This window comes from Panthera pardus, unplaced genomic scaffold (genome assembly GCF_024362965.1).
Source record: "Panthera pardus isolate Hobbes unplaced genomic scaffold, ASM2436296v1 HiC_scaffold_15, whole genome shotgun sequence".
NCBI lineage: Eukaryota > Metazoa > Chordata > Mammalia > Carnivora > Felidae > Panthera > Panthera pardus.
In genome coordinates, this window is record NW_026526710.1 from 5,444,382 (window position 1) to 5,465,077 (window position 20,696).

Consider the following 20,696-nt stretch of genomic DNA (forward strand, 5'->3'; position numbering starts at 1 on the left):
GGTGGGGGGGCCTTTGGGCAGACAGCACAGCAAGTGCCAAGGCCTTGACAGAAGCCTCAGACTATGTTAGAGCCACGGCAGATGTGTCCGGGGGAGAGAGATGGAGGGGGTAGGAGACGAGGTCACAGAGGCAGGGAAGGCCTGGTCAGACCAGACTTTATAATCAGGTCATGGTTAGCGCTAAGTCAATCAATCAATAAGGTAATGGCCGAGACAGAGGTTTCTCTGGAGTAAAATGGGAGGGCAGGTCTCTGACAAGGTGACATCCGAGCAGAAACCTGTGTCAAGCAAGGGATCAAGGCTTGAGGACATCCAGGGAAGAGCACTCTGGGAGAGAGTGCTCAGCAGGTGCAAAGGCCCTGGGGTGGGAATATGGCCGGCGTGTTCGAGGAACAGCAGGGAGACCAGGGGGGCTGGGGGAGAAGGGGCGGGGGGTGAGCCCAGGGCAAAGGGCTAGGTACCGGCTATCTCACATAGGGCAAAGGGGTCGGATTCTTCTCTGAGCAAGGTAGGAGCCAAACGAGGTTGAGGGCAGAGGAGGAACAGGCCTTGAGGCAGAGGTAGGTGCGACAGCAGGGAAACCAGCGTGGCAGCGGGACCCTTCTCCACACTGGGGTGGCCAGGCCTGGCTCCTGGTCAGAGCAGATCTCAAGGGGGTGCTGACGGCTTCCTCCTACCCTTTGCCAGGCTGGGCCCCGAGAGGGTGGAGCGCAGCGTGCGGGCCGACCCCCCTTCCGGGAGGCCTGCGGGCAGCAGACTCTTGTCCAGGACAGAAGGATGTTCTTGCTGACTGGGAGGAAACAGCGCATCCCACATCAAAAGGAGGCCCCGGGTGGCTCCCACGCTCGGGCATCGTGGGAACCCTGCTACCCTGGGTTCTCTCAGGGGGGCCTGCACATCAAGAGAGGCTGGGGGCTGCCTTGAGACTGTTCCCCAGCTCTTGATGAGTAAATAAAAAAACAGCCCCCCCCCGCCCCCCCGTCACAGCCTACTCACAACCTTCTTCTTGGGAACAAGTCTCATTTTTGTAAATCGAGCCCTGTGGTTTTTAAGGGGTGTCAGGAATTGTAGGGCAGCTGAGATTTTTAAAACCTTCCCTTTCTGAGCACTCCCCCACCCCCCCGCTCCCTAACTCCCAGGCCAAAGACTCAGCAAGACCAGGGGCATGAGCTGGACCAGACATTGGGCGTGAGGTAAACCTCGGGTAGCGAACTGTCCTCACTGATCGGTAGGGGCCGTCCTGACCTGAAGGATTCTGCTCAGCTTGAGAGCGTGCAGTGATGGATTAGTGATGTCTGCTGCAGGTGGGCGATAAGGAGTAGTGCTTTGCACGCTACATATTGTCCGCGCCCCCCGTTTTACGGATAGCCCTGGAGAAAAGGATTTTTTTCCATGAGATGGAAGGGGAAGGAAGGAGGTCCGGGAGACCTAAATATATCGAGGACCTTAACAGAGTGTCTACACTAGAACTCTTTTGAAGGACAGGGCAGGGAAGAGAAGAAGCTTGAGGTACGTGCCTCTTTGCTTTCCTGGAAGAGTATGGGGAGGTGTAAGATTAGGTGATACCCTTTAGGCAGGTCCTGGAGGATTATGACAGACCCCGAGAGGGTCGGATGGAAACTCAGCCCCATCTCTGGGCTCCCAGCAGGCTGCTAGAAGGAGAAAGTCGTCCTCCACTCACAGCCCTGCCCCCAAACTACGAGCTTTGCGTGTTTCACCTCACTGGACCCTCACAAGGCTTTATGCCCATTACAGGTGGGGAAACGGAGGCACAGCACCTTTCCCCACACACACCTCGATTGGCCAGGCGCTGGGGGTCCCGCGGTGCCCGCCTACCAGTAGCACCCGTGCAGGAGCGGTGTTCGGTGGCCTTGGGTCACCATAGTGTTCAAGGACCCTGACATCTGCTCCCCACGCCCGTGTTCCCTAGCGTGTGGATGTGTCCGCGTGCTTGTGTGTCTGCGTGGAGGTGTGTGTGTGCATGCCTCTGGGGTGGTCTGTGTGTGTGTGTGTGTGTGTGTGTGTGTGTGTGCGTTTCTGGATCCACTGCGGCTGCACCCAAGCCTGCCAAGCATACCATTTGCTAAAAGATGCTTCCCAGCCAGCTCCCTAGTATCCTCTGTGCCTGCCAGGGGCAGGTGACCAGGCAGCCCCGGCCAGGCTCAGACCTGAGCAGCCAGGCAGAGGGGGTTGTCGCAGCAATTTCCCAGCTGTCGCGGCCCCCGTCCCTTCCTGGCACACCCCCCCCCCAGGCCCCTCTGGCGTCCCTGCCTTTGAGAACACTCCTGTCCATCAAGACATCCATCCAGCGTTTTGTGCCCGTCGACAGCAAGACAGTAGTTCACCTGCGTGTCCAAGCACTGAAGTCACGAAGACGCAGGCAGGCACACTGTCCAGGTCACCGCGGATCTTCTCAGTCAGCCCTCCCAACAGCCCTGGGGGTGAGGTATCGTTATCCCCATTTTACAGGTAGGGAGACCAGGGGCCACAGAGGTTAAGTGACTCGCCCAGGCTCGTCACTGCAACACTTGCACGGCTTCCTCTCCCAGGTGAAGAGAAGACACTCCGTGACTCAGTGGGCCGAGGTGCGGGGAGGTGGAACTCTTCAGCCAGGCCTGCACGTCAACGGGGCGATGATGGTGGTTAACGCCATTAGAGTCTTTATTAGGTGCCAGGAATTCTGCTGGACCCTTGACAGGCAGAATGTCATTGACTCCTCAGGGCAAACACGAGGTGCTGCTTTATAGATGAGAAACGGGCTTATGAGAGGTGCCTGATGGGCTGCGTGTCACCCAGACGGTTAGTGCTTATTAAGCTGAGATATGAGAGCAGCTCTGGCTGATTTCAAAAGCCAGAGAGCTCTTTGGTGGGGGAAGGCGAAGAGGGGAGGCAGGCTATGTTTTCTTGGGGCCTTTTCATCTGAGGAGGGGACAGTGCCTTAGTTACAGGAACTGCCATCAGTAGATCTTCGAGAGGGGGGATGAAAGTGTTCCGTGTGAAATGTCTTTGGAAAACCTGGATTCATCTTTGCTAATCATAGTTCCTTATGCAGGACTTATCAGAGCCTTTAAGATGCTCATATATGTTGTGAATTTCCAAGGAGGCAGTGAAGTGTTTCATAACTCATTTGCTCCCTGAATCCTTCTTTCCCAGAACCTTTTATAGGCACTAGTGCTCCATATAAGAAACTTGGAGAAATGCTAGAATGGCTACATCACTAGGAGTTGGGTTTCAGGCACAGCGGCCAGTGGGAGGGAACTGTTGGCCCCCAAGCTCTCACAAGGGAGTAGGGAAGAGTCAGTACTCATTCCACTGTAACTGGGGCAGCGGTCCCAATGACACCCCACCCCGTAAGAGAAGGATGTCTATGTCCCTGGCGGTCATATTCTAAATGACACAGAGGTGCAGGTATGTCCAGAAGCCAAACCAGAGCCCTCGGATCTTCCGGTGTGTGGGGCTGAAGTCCAGCTGCGGCCTCTTTTCTCCCCTCAGGGTCCCCGCGCTCCCAGTGAAGAACTTGAATGGTACGGGGCCCGTCCATCCGGCCCTGGCAGGTGAGATCCAGCCCCGGAGGGGCAGAAGGGCGGGGCCCACGAGGAGGCAGCCCCACCTGTCTGCCCTGTGGCCACGCCCCTTGGCGAGGCTGGTGGGCGGGGCCCAGAGGAAACGCCCCCTACCGTTGGACCGCGACGCCGGGGTAGGCGGGGCCCGCAGAAGGCGCTCCACTCGGCTTCCAGCTGGGGTGGGGCCCAGGGCCACCCCGCCCGCCCACCCGGGGGCCCCCACGTTCGGGGGAGGGGCAGATGGGCGGGGCCTGGGGGAAGGCCTGCGGCCTCCTCAGGCCGGCGGGAGGGCTGGGTGGGCGGGGCCGGGAGAGCGCTCCGCCCCCTGACCGTCCCCGGCCGCGTCCCCAGGGATGACCGGGATCCTGCTGTGTGCCGCCGGCCTGCCCGTGTGCCTGACGCGGGCCCCCAAGCCCATCCTGCACCCGCCGCCCGTGAGCAAGAGCGACGTCAAGCCCGTGCCCGGCGTGCCCGGGGTGTGCCGCAAGACCAAGAAGAAGCACCTCAAGAAGAGTACGCCTTCCGCGCCGACCCTGGCCCCACTAACTAACCCTTGACCCTGACCCCTCAACTCCCATCTGTTCTTAGGACTGAGGCCTCCACCTCCGTCTCCTGATCTCCGCTCCCTTGCCCCTGACCCCCTCCGCCGCCAACTCTGATTACATCAGCCGCTGGCATGTGACTCCTGCCAACCCCTCTGTGCCCCCCCCCCAGCCAAGCCCTCAGGGCGGAGACCCTGGGCACCCTCCAGCCCACCCGCTGTGTCCTTGCAGGTAAGAACCCCGAGGATGTGGTTCGAAGGTACATGCAGAAGGTGAAGAACCCGCCCGATGAGGTGAGCCCCCAGCGGAGGGTACTGGCCTGGGCAGACCGAGGGCCCAGCCCCTGAGCTCCCTTCTCCTCCCGTGGCCCCGTGTGTTACAGTCTGTCCCCCCCAGTTCCGGCTTGGCCTTCTCCCTTTTTCACAGTGTCTTCTGATGGACAGAAACGCTTAGGTTTAATAGAATCACATTCACCGATCTTTGGATGGTTGACGGCTTTCGAATCTTATTTGCACCCATATTTTCCACCCAACGTTCTAAGTTTTGCCTTCATCCCCCCGGAGAGGGGTGGGGGGTCATCTCTACCTCTGCCGTGTGCCGCCAGTGTATGGGGGTGTCCTCTCTCTCTCCCTCCCTTTGACAAGGGGGCACCGGAGAGGGGGCCGTCCGCCACCCTTGGTGGCCTGGGGCCTGGCTCCCGCCAAGGGGCAGCGCTGACCCGAGGGTGTCGTGCCCGGGGCCCGTCGTCAGTGTCCCCTCTGCGCCCCCTCCGTCAGGACTGCACCATCTGCATGGAGCGGCTGGTCACAGCATCCGGCTACGAAGGCGTGCTTCGGCACAAGGGCGTGCGACCCGAGCTCGTGGGCCGCCTGGGCCGCTGCGGCCACATGTACCACCTGCTGTGCCTCGTGGCCATGTACTCCAATGGCAACAAGGTGGGCGGCGCGGGGGCAGGGGGCGGGGCCGGGACGCCGCGGGGTGGGGCCTCACCGCCGGCCTCCCCTGCCCCAGGACGGCAGCCTGCAGTGCCCCACGTGCAAGGCCATCTACGGAGAGAAGACGGGCACCCAGCCGCCCGGGAAGATGCGGTTCCACCTCATCCCGCACTCGCTGCCCGGCTTCGCCGACACCCAGACCATCCGCATCGTCTACGACATCCCCACAGGCATCCAGGTGAGGCCCCCGTGCCCCTGCCCCCCCCCCCGGAACCCTGCACAGGTCCCCCACACCTGTCCGTGGCTCAAGCCTCTGCTGCCTGCCCCCCACAGGGCCCTGAGCACCCCAACCCAGGCAAGAAGTTCACCGCAAGAGGCTTCCCGCGTCACTGCTATCTGCCCAACAACGAGAAGGGCCGGAAGGTGGGTGCTGTGAGGGTGCGGGGGTGTGGGAGCAGGCCGGGGACCCTCCTCACCCCCAATCCCTGTTTCCTGCCCGCACCGACACTGACCGTCACCTCCTAGTGCGTGTCCAGCCCCGCCAGGTGGCTTCACACACCTGGGCTCATTTCCAGCTTGAGGAGGTCAAGGTCTTGACCCCATTTTACAGATAAAGAAACTTAGCCTCAGAGAGGGCAAGTGACTTGCCCAAGATCACACAGCTGGTACACTACGGATCGTCTGCCTCCCTTGTTTTTCAAGAGAAGCAAGAAATTCTGATTTTCACGTGAAATCCCCAGGCCTTTGAATATTGCCAAAGAAGTCACAAGATGGCTGTGTAGTCAACCGAACACAGCCGAGGGCCTTCAGTTGGAGACCCAGATGAAACGGGCAGATAGCCTGGAAAGAGCTCTCACTGCGGGCGGGAGGGGAGGGGGGTCCCTCTAGGGAAGGAAGCGGCCAGGCTGGGCGCCCGCGGGCATGCCGCAGGGCTTAGCAGGTAGTGAGAGGGCCGCAGCTCGGCCAAGGAAGGAGGGAGGCTGGGCGGGAGGGGCTCCAGCCACAGGGGCGGGGCTGCCCGCGCCCTCCGCTCAGCCCCCCCTCCTGTCCCCACTCCTGTCCCCCAGGTGTTGAGGCTGCTCATCACCGCCTGGGAGCGGAGACTCATCTTCACCATCGGCACGTCCAACACCACAGGCGAGTCGGACACCGTGGTGTGGAACGAGATCCACCACAAGACCGAGTTTGGATCCAACCTCACGGGCCACGGCTACCCGGACGCTAGCTACCTAGACAATGTGCTGGCCGAGCTCACAGCGCAGGGCGTGTCCGAGGCTGCAGCCAAGGCCTGAGGCCCGGGGGCGGCCCACCTTCCCTCCTGCTTTGCCCCTGGTCCGGCACTTGCCTCCCTCTGCCAGGCGCGTCCTGGTGGCCCGGGTTCAGGAGCCCGCGGAAGGAGCCAGAAGCGTCCTGGGGATTTGGCTGATGGCGGTTGGAATGATGGGAGGAGGATGGCAGGCCAGCCGGCTCCGACCCGTAACTCCCTGAGAGGGTGGCGGAGAGAACACCGGAACCACAGTAACCTCCCTACGGAAAAGACAGAGCCCCACCCCCTCGCGCAAACACACGTGTCCTGTTGAACACACGCACGCGCACCCACGTGCCTCTACTTACCCCCGGGCTGGGGGGAAAGAGACGGAAGACCCCTGTGATCCTCCACGTGGACTCCCACCCGCGTCTCGATTCAGCTCAAGCGCCTGGGGGAAAGGGGCCCCCCTCTGCTATCCACTGATGGGCACTTGTGGGCCCAGGGGTAGAACCCGAAGTTAGTCAGCAGTTTTGCAAAGGGGCAGAGGCCAGAGAGAGGGGGACTAGAGGGACCTTGTTTTGTGCTTGTGTCTCTTCATCCTTCTGGGACTCTCGCCTCCTTCTTCTCCCCTCCCGTCCCGTCCCCAGGCCTTATGTCTGTCCCAGATAAAGGCACTGTTTCTCCTTTCCTCCCCATCCTGTCCTCTCCGCCAAATCGCTCCCAACGCCGAGATCCAAAGGCTGGATGAGGCCGAGCTTAGGCCAGCGGGTCTAAAAAAGCAGACCGGACAGCAAAGAGTCCATTTCCCTTTCTTGGGAGTGGGCAGTGGGGTGGCTGATGGTCTTGGCCAACCAGGGGCCTGTTGCCCAGGCAACTCACCAGCTCCGCCTCTGTTGATTGGCTGCCACGGTGGAAGTCAGCCAAGATTTAAAGGGACGCCAGCGACTGCTCTTTTGAAAACCTACCAGTCCCACTGTGGGTGGAGAAATAAATGGTCTTTCTCCTCCTCACTCAGTTTTCTTTCCTGCCGAGACGGGGGCTGGGTGGGTGGCTCTGTTCCTGGGGGGGTCTCTGGCCCACCCTCCCGGGGAGCTTGCAACAGAACGATGACCCCAGGACCATTGCCTCTCTCAGTCTTGGGCAGCTGGGGTTGGAGGGGCTCCATAATTCTCTTGTCCCCGGGTACGCAGCGGGTGTGAAGGTGGCCGAGGCAGAGGGTACCCAAGAGGACAGGGCTGAACGTGCTCTTCTCGAGCAGAGCCCAAGGCAATGCCCACAGCAGCCTGGTACAATACTAGGAATGAGGGACTTGGGCTGGGGGGCTGAGAGCCTCGGAGAAAACACGGAGGAGCTGGGCGACATCGTAATCGGCTCCTGGAGCCCCAGCGCTCCAGGAGGAGGGAGGAGGGCCCGGTTCTGTCTAGAGACAGAGCCCGGGATCTGCAACACGCTTCCAATCAGCCTCAGCAACGTCCCAGAATGCCGGGTGGCTGCGGCGGCTGCTGCGGCTCCAGGCGACACCTGCTGGCCACTCTCGGGATAGCGCTGCATCTTTCCTGGTCCCCCTTATCCCTACATACATACTTTGGTTTCTGTCCCACCCTCTAGTCACACAAAACCAGAAAGGAGTCCTTGGAAGCCTTTCCGGTTTTCCCAGAGTGGGTGTTCTCATTTTACCCTCCGTGATTCATTCTCAAAATCTCACTTCAAACCCTACTATGCAAAATCTCCCGGCCCCGTGATCTTCCAATCTTGTGTTCATCCGTATCACCTGGGAAACTTGTTAAAAATCCTGCTCCCTGCTCCCACACTCCCTCAGATCCTCATTCAGCAGATGCTGGTGGGGTCCAAGCAGCTGCATCGCTAGCAGACAACCTAGGGGCTGAGCTTTGGACCACAGTCTGAGAAACCCCTCCCTGGCTCCCGAGCCACCTCCGTGGAACCCAGTTTGACAGCCACACATCTAGACACTCCCTCCTTATTTTATACAGCATGAACTGAGGCTCAAAGAGGGGACAAGAGCCTAGCCCAAGGTATCCCAGGCTCCAGGGGTCTGAGTCTGGCGCACTGGGCTCCCAGCCCCCATTATTCCTAAGGGAACCCGATTCCGGAAGCTTGCGGTTAGGACTCTCGGCCAAGGCAGGGCTCAGGAGGGTCCGTGAGGTGACGCAGATCGGCAGACGTGAAAACAGGAAGGGCTGAGCCTCTTTCGTGCCTGTCTGGGCAACAAGGCCACGTGGGCATCAGGGATTCATGTACGGCTGTATCCAGCAGCTCGGGGCCACGGCCTTGTCGGTGTGAGCGGAGGCCGGTCCGGTTTAGCAGAGACTTTCAGCTGAACCGGATGAGTCAGGCTCCTTCTCTCCCGTCCACTCCCAGCTGCCTCAGCCCAGAGACTGAGACTCATTCAGTACAAGGCCAGCCCCCTGCCAGAGGGCTTCCGTGCCTGGGGTTCTGGACTTGGGGCACAGAGACTGGGAGGTCTCCAGAAGCGTCCGCGCCGCGGCATCGACGAGGTACAGGGCAGCCGAGAGGGGCCGGGGTGCCCTGAGAGGGGCCCGATGGCTCCTTCCTCCTCCTTCCAGGCTGGCTCTGGCGTCTCCTCAGTGCCCCAGGGGACCCAGGGCCGCTGTCTGCTGCTCCCGCTGCTGGAGCTCCTCGTGGGCTCTGTCCAGATCTGCCAGCACCTCCAGAAGGCGGCCAGCTGCCTCTCTCTGCCGGGCCAGGGCTTCAGGACAGGCCCCTGGGAGGGAGACAAGGGGCCACGGGGGCTCAGCCGGGCCAGGGCAGGCTCCCGGAGCCCAGTCCCCGTGGCTTTTCAGGCTCCAGACCGGCCTTGTGCCCCCAAGAACCCACACACTCACCCTCCCCACTCACCGCACCTGCTGGTGGACCGGCAAAGGGGGAGTCGGCGGGGGTGGGGGGAGGAAATAGGGGCGTGCTTGACAAGTTGCAGGAGGCGGCCGAGAAGGCAAAGAAAAGGGAGCCCCTTGACCCCTTACCTTCCTTGGCCCCCGAGGCCCTCACTGTATCTGCCTCCGGGCTTGTATCTATGTTGAAATCCTCCTGGAATTTCATCCTGGAAGTTGCAAGAGAGAAAAGACCAGGTTGGTCCCTGATCCCCAATCTCGTTCTCTACCCCAGAGGTTCTCTGGTGGTTGCAGGGGGCGTTAAGGATTCCCGGTCGTCACCACCACCGCGACCATTGTCGTCATCACAGCAAAGACAGAGTGCAGACACTACTATCAGCCCTTCCCGTGTATTAACTCACCTCATGATCCCAACAAATGTATCTGAGGTAGGTACTTACTATTGGCTCCATTACACAGTCCACTGAGACACAGAGAGGTCAAGCACTCGCCTAAGGCTGCACAGCATAGTAACTGTTACCATTTACCGAAAGCTAACTGCGACCGGGCATCGACAAAAAGACTTCACCTGTATTAGCTCATTTGACCCTCGGGACAAGTCCAAGAGGCAGGCGCTGTGACTGTCCCTATCTCCCAGATGAAAAGACACAAGTACAGAGAGGGTAAGCCACGGGCGCGAGATCACACAGCCAGTAAGCGACTGGCTCAGACTTCGAACCCAGGTCAGGCCAGCTTCAGAACCCGCTCTCTAAGGACTTGGAGCAGATCTCTGCCACTGACCGGTGGTGATGCCACCCAGGGGGGAAAAGGAGCACATCCACGGTCTGTGCCCGTGTCCCAGGAGCCCGGGATGGTAAAAGATCCGGGACCCACTTCTGCACTAGGGCCAGCCTGAGGACGCCTCCCCGCCTCGCCTGGGGCCCGCACGCCCTGCCCGGCCAGGAAGTCAGCTGATGCACAGGGAAAGAATGAATAAATGAGCCGGGGAGGCCGTGGGAGGGTTGGGGGAGGGGGTGGGGGGGGCGCGGAGCTGGCCTGGCTGGTCACCGCGGGGGAAGCGGAATGGGTGGGGGCGCCCACCTGAGCTGGTCCCGCCCCAGGAGCAGCTGCCGGTACACCATCTGGATCTCAGCGTCGGGATCCAGCGGGTCACTCCAGTCCCCCAGGGTGACGGCCGAGTGCGTGCGGCTGCAGCCGGCAGCTGAGGGGAACACGGTGCCGTCAGCACTGCCTCCCGCCGCCCCTCCGGGAGCCCCCGGGGCAGAGGGTCGCCGGGCCCAGACCCTTCTGCGTCTAAAATCACTCTTCCCGCCTCCTACTTCCTTCAAGCCCCGCTGCCTCCCCCCCCCCCCAAAACGGCCCTGGCTCAGCAGAGCAGGAGCGTCCCCTCCCTCCAGCCTCCTCCCACAGGCCCTTCTCGACCCTTCAGCCCTCCCCGCGCCCCCTCCAGGCCTTTGCTCGGGCGCTTTGCTCTGCCTACGACACTTCCTGACCCCATCCCAGTCCCTCCACCCTCACTGCTTATCGCCTACTCTTCTCAGGTCATGTCTCAACAGCACCTCCTCCAGGAAGCCCTCCTTGATCTCCAACCCTGCGGCCGGCTCAGAGGCAGTCTCTGGAGCCCCAAAAGCCTCATTTGGGTACTTATAAGACCGTGGGACACTTGTCTGGTTATACACCGGTCTTCATTGAGAGCGAGCCTTGACCACCGGATGCTGGGCCCATAGAAGGTGCTTTACAAAATCTCTCACACGCAATGCGCCCTAGGTGCCGGTCGGCGTTCTGAGTGCTGAGAACACACACTTAGTCCGCACAACAACCCTAGGAGGCAGCCACTGTTCCCCGCTTGAGGAGAGCGAGGCGCACAGAAAGGTTAAGTAACCCGCCGTAGGGGGGTGTGGGCGGGGCACCCGCTGATTGACGGCTGGGGAGGGCGGAACCTGAGCCCGCCCCGCCCCCTCACCTGAGCGCTCGGCCTGCAGGCAGCAGGTCCAGCGCGAGCTGCGGAAGGCACCCGGGTGGCAGGCGGCCAGCTTGTCCGGGTTGGGGGCGCTGGCCTTGCGCAGGGCCGACAGCCACTGGTTGAGCTCGTTCACATTCTGCAGGGAGTCGGGGCGGGGGGGGGGGGCGGTCAGGGGTGGAGGGGGACCCAAGGGACGCCCTCCGTCCCCATCCTTGCGGTGCCTCACCTTGCACTGGAGGTAGGTGGTCCGCAGTGCCCCGGCGCCGTCCTGCGCCATCACCTGCATCACGTGCGGCAGCTGAAAGGCGCTCTCGTCCACGCGCTCCACGGCGCGGATGTGCGACACCGGGATGGAGAAGCGCATCTGGGAGACAGGGCTGTGGCTGCAGGGTGGGCCGGGGTGCGGGGGGGCCCAGGGGCAGCTTTCCTTTGGGGGCGTGCATCAGGGAATGGAGACGGGGACGGGGGGGGGGGGGGGGGGACACTCAAGCCTGCGTCTCTGTGATCTGCGATCTGTGCGTGTGTGTCCGCGCTCTTGTGCCGCGAGTCCCCCCCAGCCCTGCCCCATCACTCTCTAGGTAAGCCACCACCTCGCTGGGCATCAGTTCCCATCATCACCAGACGTCAGAGCAACCACCCGCGCAGCAGCTGGGGCGTGCCTCCCGCACTCCAGCCTGTCAACGGCCACCAATGTCTGAGGCTGAGCCTGTGTGCAGATGAGGTCACTTGGCCCTCCCGAGGCCACTCAGCCAGTGGAGGCAGAATTGGGAACCAGGCATTTGAACTCTGGAATCCATGCTTTGCGGACAAAGTAGGAAGGATACGCTTGCGCACCCTCTCCAGCGTTCGCCATCATTTATGGGCGTGGGGACAAGAAACGCGTCCCAGCACCGGCTCCAGCTGGTGCTGGACTTGAACGGCAACCCCGTGAGACCAGGGACGTTGGGCCTTGTGTACTGCTGTACTTTAGTGCCTGGAACGCTGTGTGGTATACAGTAGGCGCTCAGCAAATGTTTGATGAGTGGCTGAGTGAACGAATGTCGGCCCGTGCGTGCCTACACGGCCAGGCACGTGCCTCTGGGCGGGAACATCTCAGGGCGGTTAAGCATGGTCCGTGTCCCGTGCGTGCCCACGTCTGATGGGGAGCGTGTGCGGGTACAGGGCCTGTGCCTGTCCTGGGCCCACGCCGGCCCAAAGGCGTGAGCAGAGCCTGGCCTGAGAGCTTGACTTGCTAAGTCTTTGCCCCGTTCCTGGGCCTCAGTTTCCCCCTGCCTACAAAGAGGCAGCTCTGTGAGGGAGACCCCTCCACTGCGGGCTGGGGCCCCACCTGCCACTCAGGACTCCTGGAGTAGGAGAGAGTCTCCCCGCTGAGCCAGAAGTAACGCTTCTTGAAGGCAAAGCGTGGGGCCAGGCTGGCGGGCTCCTCCTTGCGCTTCAGCAAGTAACCTTCACGAACAATCACCGAGGGGGCCACCAGGGCCCTGGCTGGGCCCCCAGCCTCTGGGAAACGGGGAGGGGGGACAGTGAACCCCTCATATCCTGCCCTGCCAGTGCGCCCAGGAGCAGGAGGCAGGGGGATGAACAGGAGGAGGGGTGTCACTGAAGGTGGGGCGGGGAGCACAAGGTCGACTTGGAGAAGCCCTCCCCTGGAGCCCCACAGACAGTGGGGCAGGCAGCCAGCGGGGGTGGGGGTGGGGTGGGAGGGTGGGGGGCACGTCTTATGAAGTCAGTCCAGGGAGGGCCCAGGATCTAGCCGCCTGGGGAGCCCAGCCACAAGGACCCTGCTATGTCACAACCAGGGCCCCGCCTTCTGACGCGGTGCACCTGTGTGACTCACACCCAACTGTCTCTTGACGTGGGCCCCACGTCGTGATACAGACTTCACCCCAACTCTTGTGCCGAAACGTGTCCCATGCCCCATTTCACCCCACATCGAGGCCCAAATCCTTCCAGCTGCTTCCGAAGCCACACACAATCCGGCCCCCACCTCTCCTTTGCTCCCCCTCGTTCATTCCTCTACATTGGCGCCTCACTGTTGCTCTCTGTCCCCCACCTTAGGGCCTTTGCACATGCGGTTCCCAGCCTGGAATACTCTTCCCGGGGATCTTCATGGCTTGCCCTCGGTCTCCCTTCGGCTCTTTGCTCTAATAGTACCCTAGTGGGGCCGCTTCTGGTCATCCTACCTAAAAGTTCACCCTGCCACCCCCCACCCCAACATTTCCCTCCCTCCTTTGTTTTTTCTACTTACTCCCCAACACACTATGTTATTTGCTAACTCAAATTCTGTGGTCCCCGTGAGAATAAAACTTCCACGAGAGCAGGAATTTCTTGTCTCGTTCACTGCCGTTTCCCCGGCACCTGGAACGGTGTCCAGTAAGCCCTTAATAGATATTTTTTGGTCGCGCGACACCACGTGATGGTATCCACCCACCACACTGGCCGCGGTGGCCTGGAGGACGGGGCCTGAGCTCTGTTCATCTCTGGGACCCGGCACAGAAGGGGCCAGGGAGTGTTAGCTGACTGACGAGCTGACCCACAGGTCCACAGTCTCAGTGCCGGGGCCGGCAGGGGTAGAGCAAGGGCGGGTCCCAAGGGCCAAGTAGAGTGACAGGCCAGATGTGGCAGAAACACAGGGACTCACCCTCCCCGTCCACATCCACCAGCCGGTCCAGGAAGTCTCTCACACGTGAGATGCTCTGCAGCAGGAAGGGGTGCAGGGGGGCCATCCACAGTTCCTTGCCCTGGCCCAGCTGCTGGCCCAGGTTTCCGATGCTCTGCACAGCCTGGCACAGAGAAGCAGGGGACGCCAGGGCCAAGGTCACTTCAGGGGGTAGGGCCTTCCGTGGCCCCAGAACGGAGCGCGCGAGTCCTAACTCCCAAATCAGTGCTCAGTGAAAGGAGACTCATAGCAGCACCTGCTTGGAGTCATATCTACCCCTCCCTGGGGACAGATACGCACCCCCAGCACCCTTACACTGTTCCCTCCGGAGCTCAGTTCCCCCGCCCAGGACCGCCTGACCCCTCTCATGCACACTCTGGAGCCCATCAGAACCTCAAAATATGGGGCTCCTGGCTCGCTCAGTCAGAAAAGCGTGAGATCAAGCCCTGCATCAGGCTCTGCACGGAGCATGGAGACTGTTTGAGATTCTCCCTCTCCCTTTCCCTTTGCCCCTCCCCCACTTGTGCTTTCTCCCTCTCTCTCTAAGGACAAAAAAAAAAAAAAGGGCACGACTCTTCATCTTGGGGTTGTGAGTTCGAGCCCCCTGTTGGCTGTGGAGATTGCTTAAATGAATAACGACTTTCAAAAAACCTAAAAAGGAAAAGAACTTCAAAATATGGCCACTTCGCAAATGATGGCCTAATTCATACTAAGGCGCACAGGACGACTAGCCTGCTTCCCACTTTCCTCCTGAAAGGGCAGAATTTTCGTTCCAAGAGAAGAAGTTGGATAATGGGATGAACGCCTTCACACTCAGGAGGGAAGGCTAATGGGTGTTTCAGACGGGTTTCTCTGGGTCTCAAACCATTTCGGCAGGTTTGGCCTTCCGGCTCCGTTCCTGTGCTTTTCCCTGGCGAAGAACACCCAGGCTGTGGGACTCCCTTTCCAGCACCTTGGCAAGAAGCAGCAGGGAGCGGCTGGTCTGGGGATCCGCATGCTGGTCCCGGAGGTCAAACAGCTTCGGGGTGAGGATGGCAGGGGCAAAGAATCGCAGGAAGAGAAAGCCACTAATGGCCAGGTACTTCGCATCCTGCCGAGAGGAGCCGCAGGTGAGAAGAGCCCCCCAGAACCCACATCCCAGATGGGGAAACTGAGGCAAGGGCAAGTGGGATGGGAGATGGGCCGGGAGATCACACTGGTCCGCCAAGACGGCTTTTTCTCTCTGGACCTCAGCTTCCTCCCCTGGAAAGCAGAGGAACAATACCGACCCTCCACTGCAAGCCCCGTGCTAAGGGCCCAGCCCCGTGGAGGAAGCACCATCATCATTCCCCGCTCACGGATGAGGAAGCAGACATTCAGAGACTCCAAGTGACTTGCCCAAGGCCACACAGCTGGGAGTGGCAGGGCCGAGATTTGAACCCAGGCAGGATCTGAACACGCAGCTCTCCATCACACCCTCCGGCATTCGACCCCCGGTACTGTGTTGAGCGTCGGGACTGATCTGAACCAGCGACAGTCCTAGGGGGTAGGTGCTATTATCCCCATTTTGTGGATGAGGAAGCGGAGGCTCAGGAGAGAACCCGGTCTGGCTGGCCCCTCTGTGTGAGTCCCGGGCCTGGCCCACCCGCAGACAAGGCTGGTTCCTCCAGCTCCAGCAGAGAGAGGGCGTGCCTTTATCCTGGGTGCCTCTGGCTCTCCCCAGATCACTCCCCACCCACCTTTCACACTTGCCCAGCTGTATTTAGCCCAAAAATGTGCTCCGGTATTTATTTAGGGGTTGTATTCACACATGAGAATACTCTCCCTGTCTCCTCTGCGCTGACGGTGAACCCTGCCTAAAGCTGGATGCCTGACACTGCCCGGAAGGGGGGTCTCTGCCCCCAGCCCCGCTCCTCTGGACCCCTGAGCTGCCCCCGAGGCCACCACCCCCTCAACTGCCATATTCCAGGGTAAGTTTAGTCTTCGAGATCAGCTCTTTGACTTCCTCCTTTCTTAAGGTGGAACGGGTGTCAGGGTGGCAGAGAAAGGGGTTCCCCTGGGTTTCCATGACCCCATCCACCCTCATGGGCCTGAGGAAGTCCCTGCTCCGTGCCATGGCCTCCGCCCCTCCGTGGGAGCTAAGGACCGGGGGACACTTGGGTGTCACCGATACTGGGTTCCCCACAAGGGCCAGGCTGTCTGGCCTCCCACTCCCCTTCCCTCCCCCCCGTCACAGCTCTGTCCCACTTAGCACCTCCAGTCCAGGCGACAGCCTGGCAAAGTGGGGCGTAAATCAAGCGACGTCCCAGTTTGGAGGCCGAGAGCTCACTCCTCAGCGGAGGCTGAGAGGAGAAGGAAGGGACCCCCGCTGGGGAGACCAGAGGCCTAACTTTGAGTCCACCACCCTCGGCCAAGGCTCTTTAACCTCTCTGGGCCTCAGTTTCCCCATCTGTAAGCAGAGAGTGGGGAGAAGTATGGCATAATCAAGGGCTCTTAACTCAAGCTCTAGGGACTGGGCCATTACCTCTCCAACATTTAGCAGGTCTTAGATTATTCGGCAGAGTGAACCCCCCGCCCCGCCCACATTTCCGTTACATCAGCGCTCCATTAAGAGCTGGCCTGATTTGATGTCATTTGTAAGTGAGGCCAACAGCCACCTTGGGAGGCACGCTGACCATTAAACCAGGGGAGCTCAAACTGGTAACCCACAGGCCAGGCCAGCCGCCAACGCGTAGTAACTGGCTCAAAGTTTTGTCATGTTGTTCTTGTTTTTAGGTGAACTGGAGTCAACCTTTTATTTTTTTTTGGGGGGGGGTATCTTTTTATTTAATTTTTTTTAACGTTTATTTATTTTTGAGACAGGGAGAGACAGAGCATGAACAGGGGAGGGTCAGAGAGAGGGAGACACAGAATCGGAAGCAGGCTTCAGGCTCCGAGCCGTCAGCCCAGAGCCCGACGCGGGGCTCAAACTCTCGGACGGCGAGATCGTGACCTGAGCCGAAGTCGGCCGCTTAACCGGCTGAGCCACCCAGGCGCCCCGGAGTCAACGTTTTAAAAATGAGCGACCTCACATAAAATCCAGAATGTTGGCTTTAGAAAATAACCCCTGGGGCGCCTGGGTGGCTCAGTCGGTTGAGCGCTCACTTTGGCTCAGGTCATGATCTCATGATCCAGGGGTTCGAGCCCCGCATCGGGCTCTGTGCTGACAGCTCGGAGCCTGGAGCCTGCTTTGGATCCTGGGTCTCCCTCTTGCTCTCTGCCCCTCCCCTGCTCTTGTTCTGTCTCTCTCTGTCTCAAAAATAAGACAGACATTTAAAAAAAAAAAAAAAGAAAAAAGGAAAGAAAGCAAACTCTGAAGAGCTGGCCATGCCGGGTCCCCATTCCCGCCTGGCAATAAGTGATTGAATTCTGCAGCTGCCCCCTTAAGACAAGCTGTGGGGGCTCCAGTTTGCCACAGTCCCTACGACGCCCTAGTGCCTGCCCCACACCTTGACTGCTTCGTTCATTGATCTCACCTTCCTGAGGCCTGCAGCGCTCGCAACTTTTATATTAACATTGGCAAAGCAGTAACACATGCAGGGATTTATCTCTAGACCACTTGGGGCGTCTGCTACGAAGCGCCTACTGTGTGCCGACATGCCCTCTCTCTCTGTCTCTCTGACCGCTGAAGTTAAGAAGCACTTACTTTGTGCCAGATTCTATTATTTGGTGGTTTCGAGCAGATTCAGCAGCCAGGTGCCTGGCTGGGTGTCTATCCCAGCAACACCCCTTCCTAGCCATTTGACTTAATCTCTCTGGGCCTCTGCTTCCTCCTCTGTAAAATGGGAGAATACTGGTACCCACCCCATAGGGTGGATGGGAAGGCGAGGTAAGGTAATGCGAGAGGAAGAGGAGGTCCCACCCAGGGTAAGGACTAGATACAGCATTCGCTACTGCCATTATTATTATTATTATTATTATCATTATCATTTTCATTATTACTGCCCCTGGATCCCAGACCCACAGACCCAGATTCTGTCCCACCTCTGCCCCGCCTCTCTGTACGCCCCTGGACAAGCTACTGCCCCTCGCCAGCCTCAGTCTCCCCATCTGCTCCTTGGGAACGTGTGGCCCACCTCGTGCTCCGCCTGAGGGAAACGCTCTCGCACGCGCTGGTGCAGCTGCTTGAAGGCGAGGCGCATGGCAGGCGGGCAGCGCCCCACGGAGCCCACAATGGCATCCACGATGGGCCCCAGGTAGCCCGTCAGCAGCCCCAGGCTGGCCTCCCTCACATGCTCCTCGGAGGGTGCGCCCTTGAAGGAGATTCTCCTGGGGAAACAGAGTGGCCGTGCCTCAGAGCCCAGCATCTGTCCGCTCAAAACCCTCCGCCAGCCCCCACCGAGCTCAGAGCACCCACCTTCCCCTCCCACCCCCATAACCTCCCCTCCCACCATTCGCACCCGGCTTCTTGTTGCTGCTTAAAAAACACGCTGAGCTCATCCTGCCTCGGAGCCTTTGTACATGCTGTCCCCTCTGCCTGGGACACTCTTGTGCACACGTTTAGCTTCAGCGTGCCCGCCTCAAAGAGGCCATCCCTTCCCCGTCACACGTCATCACACACCCCGGTTCGGTGCCTTGTCAGTGTGGACATGCCGGACACCCGCTCCCACCTCAGGGCCTTTGCACGTGCTGTTCCCCCTGCCTGGGATACTCCCCCTCCGGATCTGTGCACGCCTCCCTCCCTCACCTCCTGCCAGTCTTTGCTGAAACGTCCCCTTCTCTGTGAGGCTTTCCCTGTGACCACCCTAGGGAATATTGCAAGCCTCTCCCCTGCTCCCGGCACTTCCCACGACGCTCCCCTGCTCTGTCTTCCTCCATTCCACCGATCACCTTCAATAACCTTCTTTAGTTGATTATGCACCTCCCCCTAGAAGACGGACTGGCATCCACTTCTTCCCCGCGGGGCATCAGCGTTCAGCCAGGGTCTGGCGCCCAGTAGGTTCTCGGCAGCTGTTTTTGCCGAGGGGGCGATGGGACAGCACTTATCCCCTTCCTTCTCGTCCCCACACAGGTGTAGGGTCCGTCTCGCCCACCTCAGAGCCGGGATCTGAACCCGGGGGCTCAGCTTCGGAGGCCCGCCCGCGACCACTACCCCTTCCAGCCGGAGGAGCTCGGTGCTCACGGCTGAGGCTCTCGGCCCGAATGCAGGGCTCCCCAGCGGCCGGGCCAGAGGGAGGGGGAGGCGGTCGGCACAGACCCAGGCGGACAAGGGGGCTGTCAGAGGGTCGCGGTTCACCCCTCGGGCTTCGCTCACCTGGTGCGACCCAGGTCTATCTTGCAAGGGTCCAGCTCGATGTATCTCTTCTCCTCGAAGACGCGGTTAATCACGGGCTTCAAGACCTCGTGCAGGTAAGGCATGCCCACGAGCTGAGGGCAGGGGGCGCCGCGTGGGGCAGGGGCTGAGGATGAGGCTAAGCCGTGCCCATGAGCCAGGGGCGGGGGGGCAGCACGCGGGGAGAGGCTCAGAGGGAGACTGAGGCAGGCCCAAGACCGCGGGTCGGGGGGCGCTCTCCAGGTGCGACTCAGGGCAGGGCCAGGCACCAGCCACCAGCACCCCAGCTCGGCCACCCCAGCTCCGGGGTCCCGGGAGTCCCCTCGAAGGAGCCGCCTCTGGGCCCCGCCAGGCCTCTTGCTCACCTTCATAAACTGTTCCATTGACTTGGATGCCAGGGAGTTGGAGCGGAAGAGGGTGTTGGGGTCGGCTGGGAGGGCAGAGGGAAGTGTCCGCTGGGATCGGGGGCTGGATCCACCCCACCCCGCCCACCCAAGGAGGGAGTCATGACGTTCCCGCCTCAGGAACCAAGGAGAGCTGTACTATCAACTCCATGCACAGTAGAAGAGCCCAGAGTGGTTAGATGAGCTGCCTAAGGTCACACAGCTCAAGAGCGGCAAAACCGGGGCCCAAACTGGGGACTGCGTCCCCACTGGCTGGCGGTGCACAGCGTAGGGACCCCCCCCATCCACACACATAGGAGCCCCTGACCTCGGCCTGAGGCTCCCCGTCTCTCCCTCAGAGACCTTGCGCCGGCCCCATCCTTGAGGAGTGACGTCTGGGGCTCATGCAGGCAACTCACTGGTCCGGGTCACCTCGCGCCAAGTGAGATAGTCCAGAAAGGGCCCGGCCAGGCCCTGGCCAAGAAAGAGCTTCACCAGGTTGGTGGCAAGGTCCTGGCGGCAGTCCCCTGAGGTCAGCTCCTCCAGCACGGCCAGGGGACTAGCGGCATCCTCCTGGGCAGGGACAGGAGGCAGGAGAGGTGGCCCAGGGCCCCGAGGGCAAAAGAGCCCAGGTAGGGATCTCGGAAGCAGGGAGAGGCCTCGGTGCCGGGCCCCGGGGGGGACTGAGGCACCCACCTCTGCCGGGCCCCGCACGGCCTCCGTGAGCAGCTCCGTGAGCGGCCGGTAGTTGTGGGAGGGCAGGATGCGGTCCTCGATGAGGCGTACCTTCAGCCGCAGGGCACCCAGCTGCCCCCTGACGGGGGTCAGGCCCCAGGGGTAAGAGCATCAGGCGGGTGTGCACAGGGGCAGATGGCCAGGATAGGCAGGGGCAAACACAGATATAAGGAGCATGGACGTTAGCCAAACAAGGCAGATGTGGGCAGGTGCGAACGGATAGTGACACGGAGAGAGAGGAAGGGACGGGTACAGTCAACGAAAACAGTGAGGCCACGGGGCGCCTGGTGGCTCAGTGGGTTGAGCACCTGACCCTTGTGTTCGGCTCAGGTCATGAGCTCACGGGTTCGTGAGTTTGGACCAGCCCCACCCCCGTTTCAGGCTCTGCGCTGACCAGCCTGCTGGGGACTCTCCCTCTCCCCCTGCCCCTCCTCTCCCCGCCTCCCCACCTCAAAATAAATAAATACACTTAAAAAAATTTTTTAAATAAAAACGGCGTGGCCAGTC

General features: G+C 60.7%; 2 protein-coding genes across 10 annotated transcripts in view; one reads left to right on the forward strand and one right to left on the reverse strand.

Annotated features, from left to right (window-relative positions):
- DTX1 (deltex E3 ubiquitin ligase 1) overlaps positions 1-7,299 on the forward strand; it is a 34,706-nt gene extending 27,407 nt beyond the window's left edge. For both annotated transcript variants that reach the window (XM_053902047.1, XM_053902048.1), the window contains 7 exons: positions 3,493-3,554; positions 3,915-4,076; positions 4,337-4,398; positions 4,882-5,040; positions 5,117-5,278; positions 5,374-5,463; positions 6,108-7,299. In XM_053902047.1, coding sequence (XP_053758022.1) covers positions 3,493-3,554; positions 3,915-4,076; positions 4,337-4,398; positions 4,882-5,040; positions 5,117-5,278; positions 5,374-5,463; positions 6,108-6,332 — 922 coding nt within the window. In that variant the 3' untranslated portion in view covers positions 6,333-7,299. The remainder of the gene's footprint in view (positions 1-3,492; positions 3,555-3,914; positions 4,077-4,336; positions 4,399-4,881; positions 5,041-5,116; positions 5,279-5,373; positions 5,464-6,107) is intronic.
- Positions 7,300-7,930: 631 nt separating this feature from the next.
- RASAL1 (RAS protein activator like 1) overlaps positions 7,931-20,696 on the reverse strand; it is a 30,271-nt gene continuing 17,505 nt past the window's right edge. For all 8 annotated transcript variants that reach the window (XM_053902052.1, XM_053902051.1, XM_053902050.1 and 5 more), the window contains 13 exons: positions 20,151-20,268; positions 19,874-20,027; positions 19,437-19,501; positions 19,054-19,166; positions 17,876-18,068; positions 14,734-14,871; positions 13,764-13,905; positions 12,450-12,622; positions 11,349-11,486; positions 11,123-11,258; positions 10,240-10,360; positions 9,292-9,368; positions 7,931-9,032 (listed from right to left, as the gene is read on the reverse strand). In XM_053902052.1, the coding sequence (XP_053758027.1) occupies positions 8,893-9,032; positions 9,292-9,368; positions 10,240-10,360; positions 11,123-11,258; positions 11,349-11,486; positions 12,450-12,622; positions 13,764-13,905; positions 14,734-14,871; positions 17,876-18,068; positions 19,054-19,166; positions 19,437-19,501; positions 19,874-20,027; positions 20,151-20,268 (1,708 nt within the window). In that variant the 3' untranslated portion in view covers positions 7,931-8,892. The remainder of the gene's footprint in view (positions 9,033-9,291; positions 9,369-10,239; positions 10,361-11,122; positions 11,259-11,348; positions 11,487-12,449; positions 12,623-13,763; positions 13,906-14,733; positions 14,872-17,875; positions 18,069-19,053; positions 19,167-19,436; positions 19,502-19,873; positions 20,028-20,150; positions 20,269-20,696) is intronic.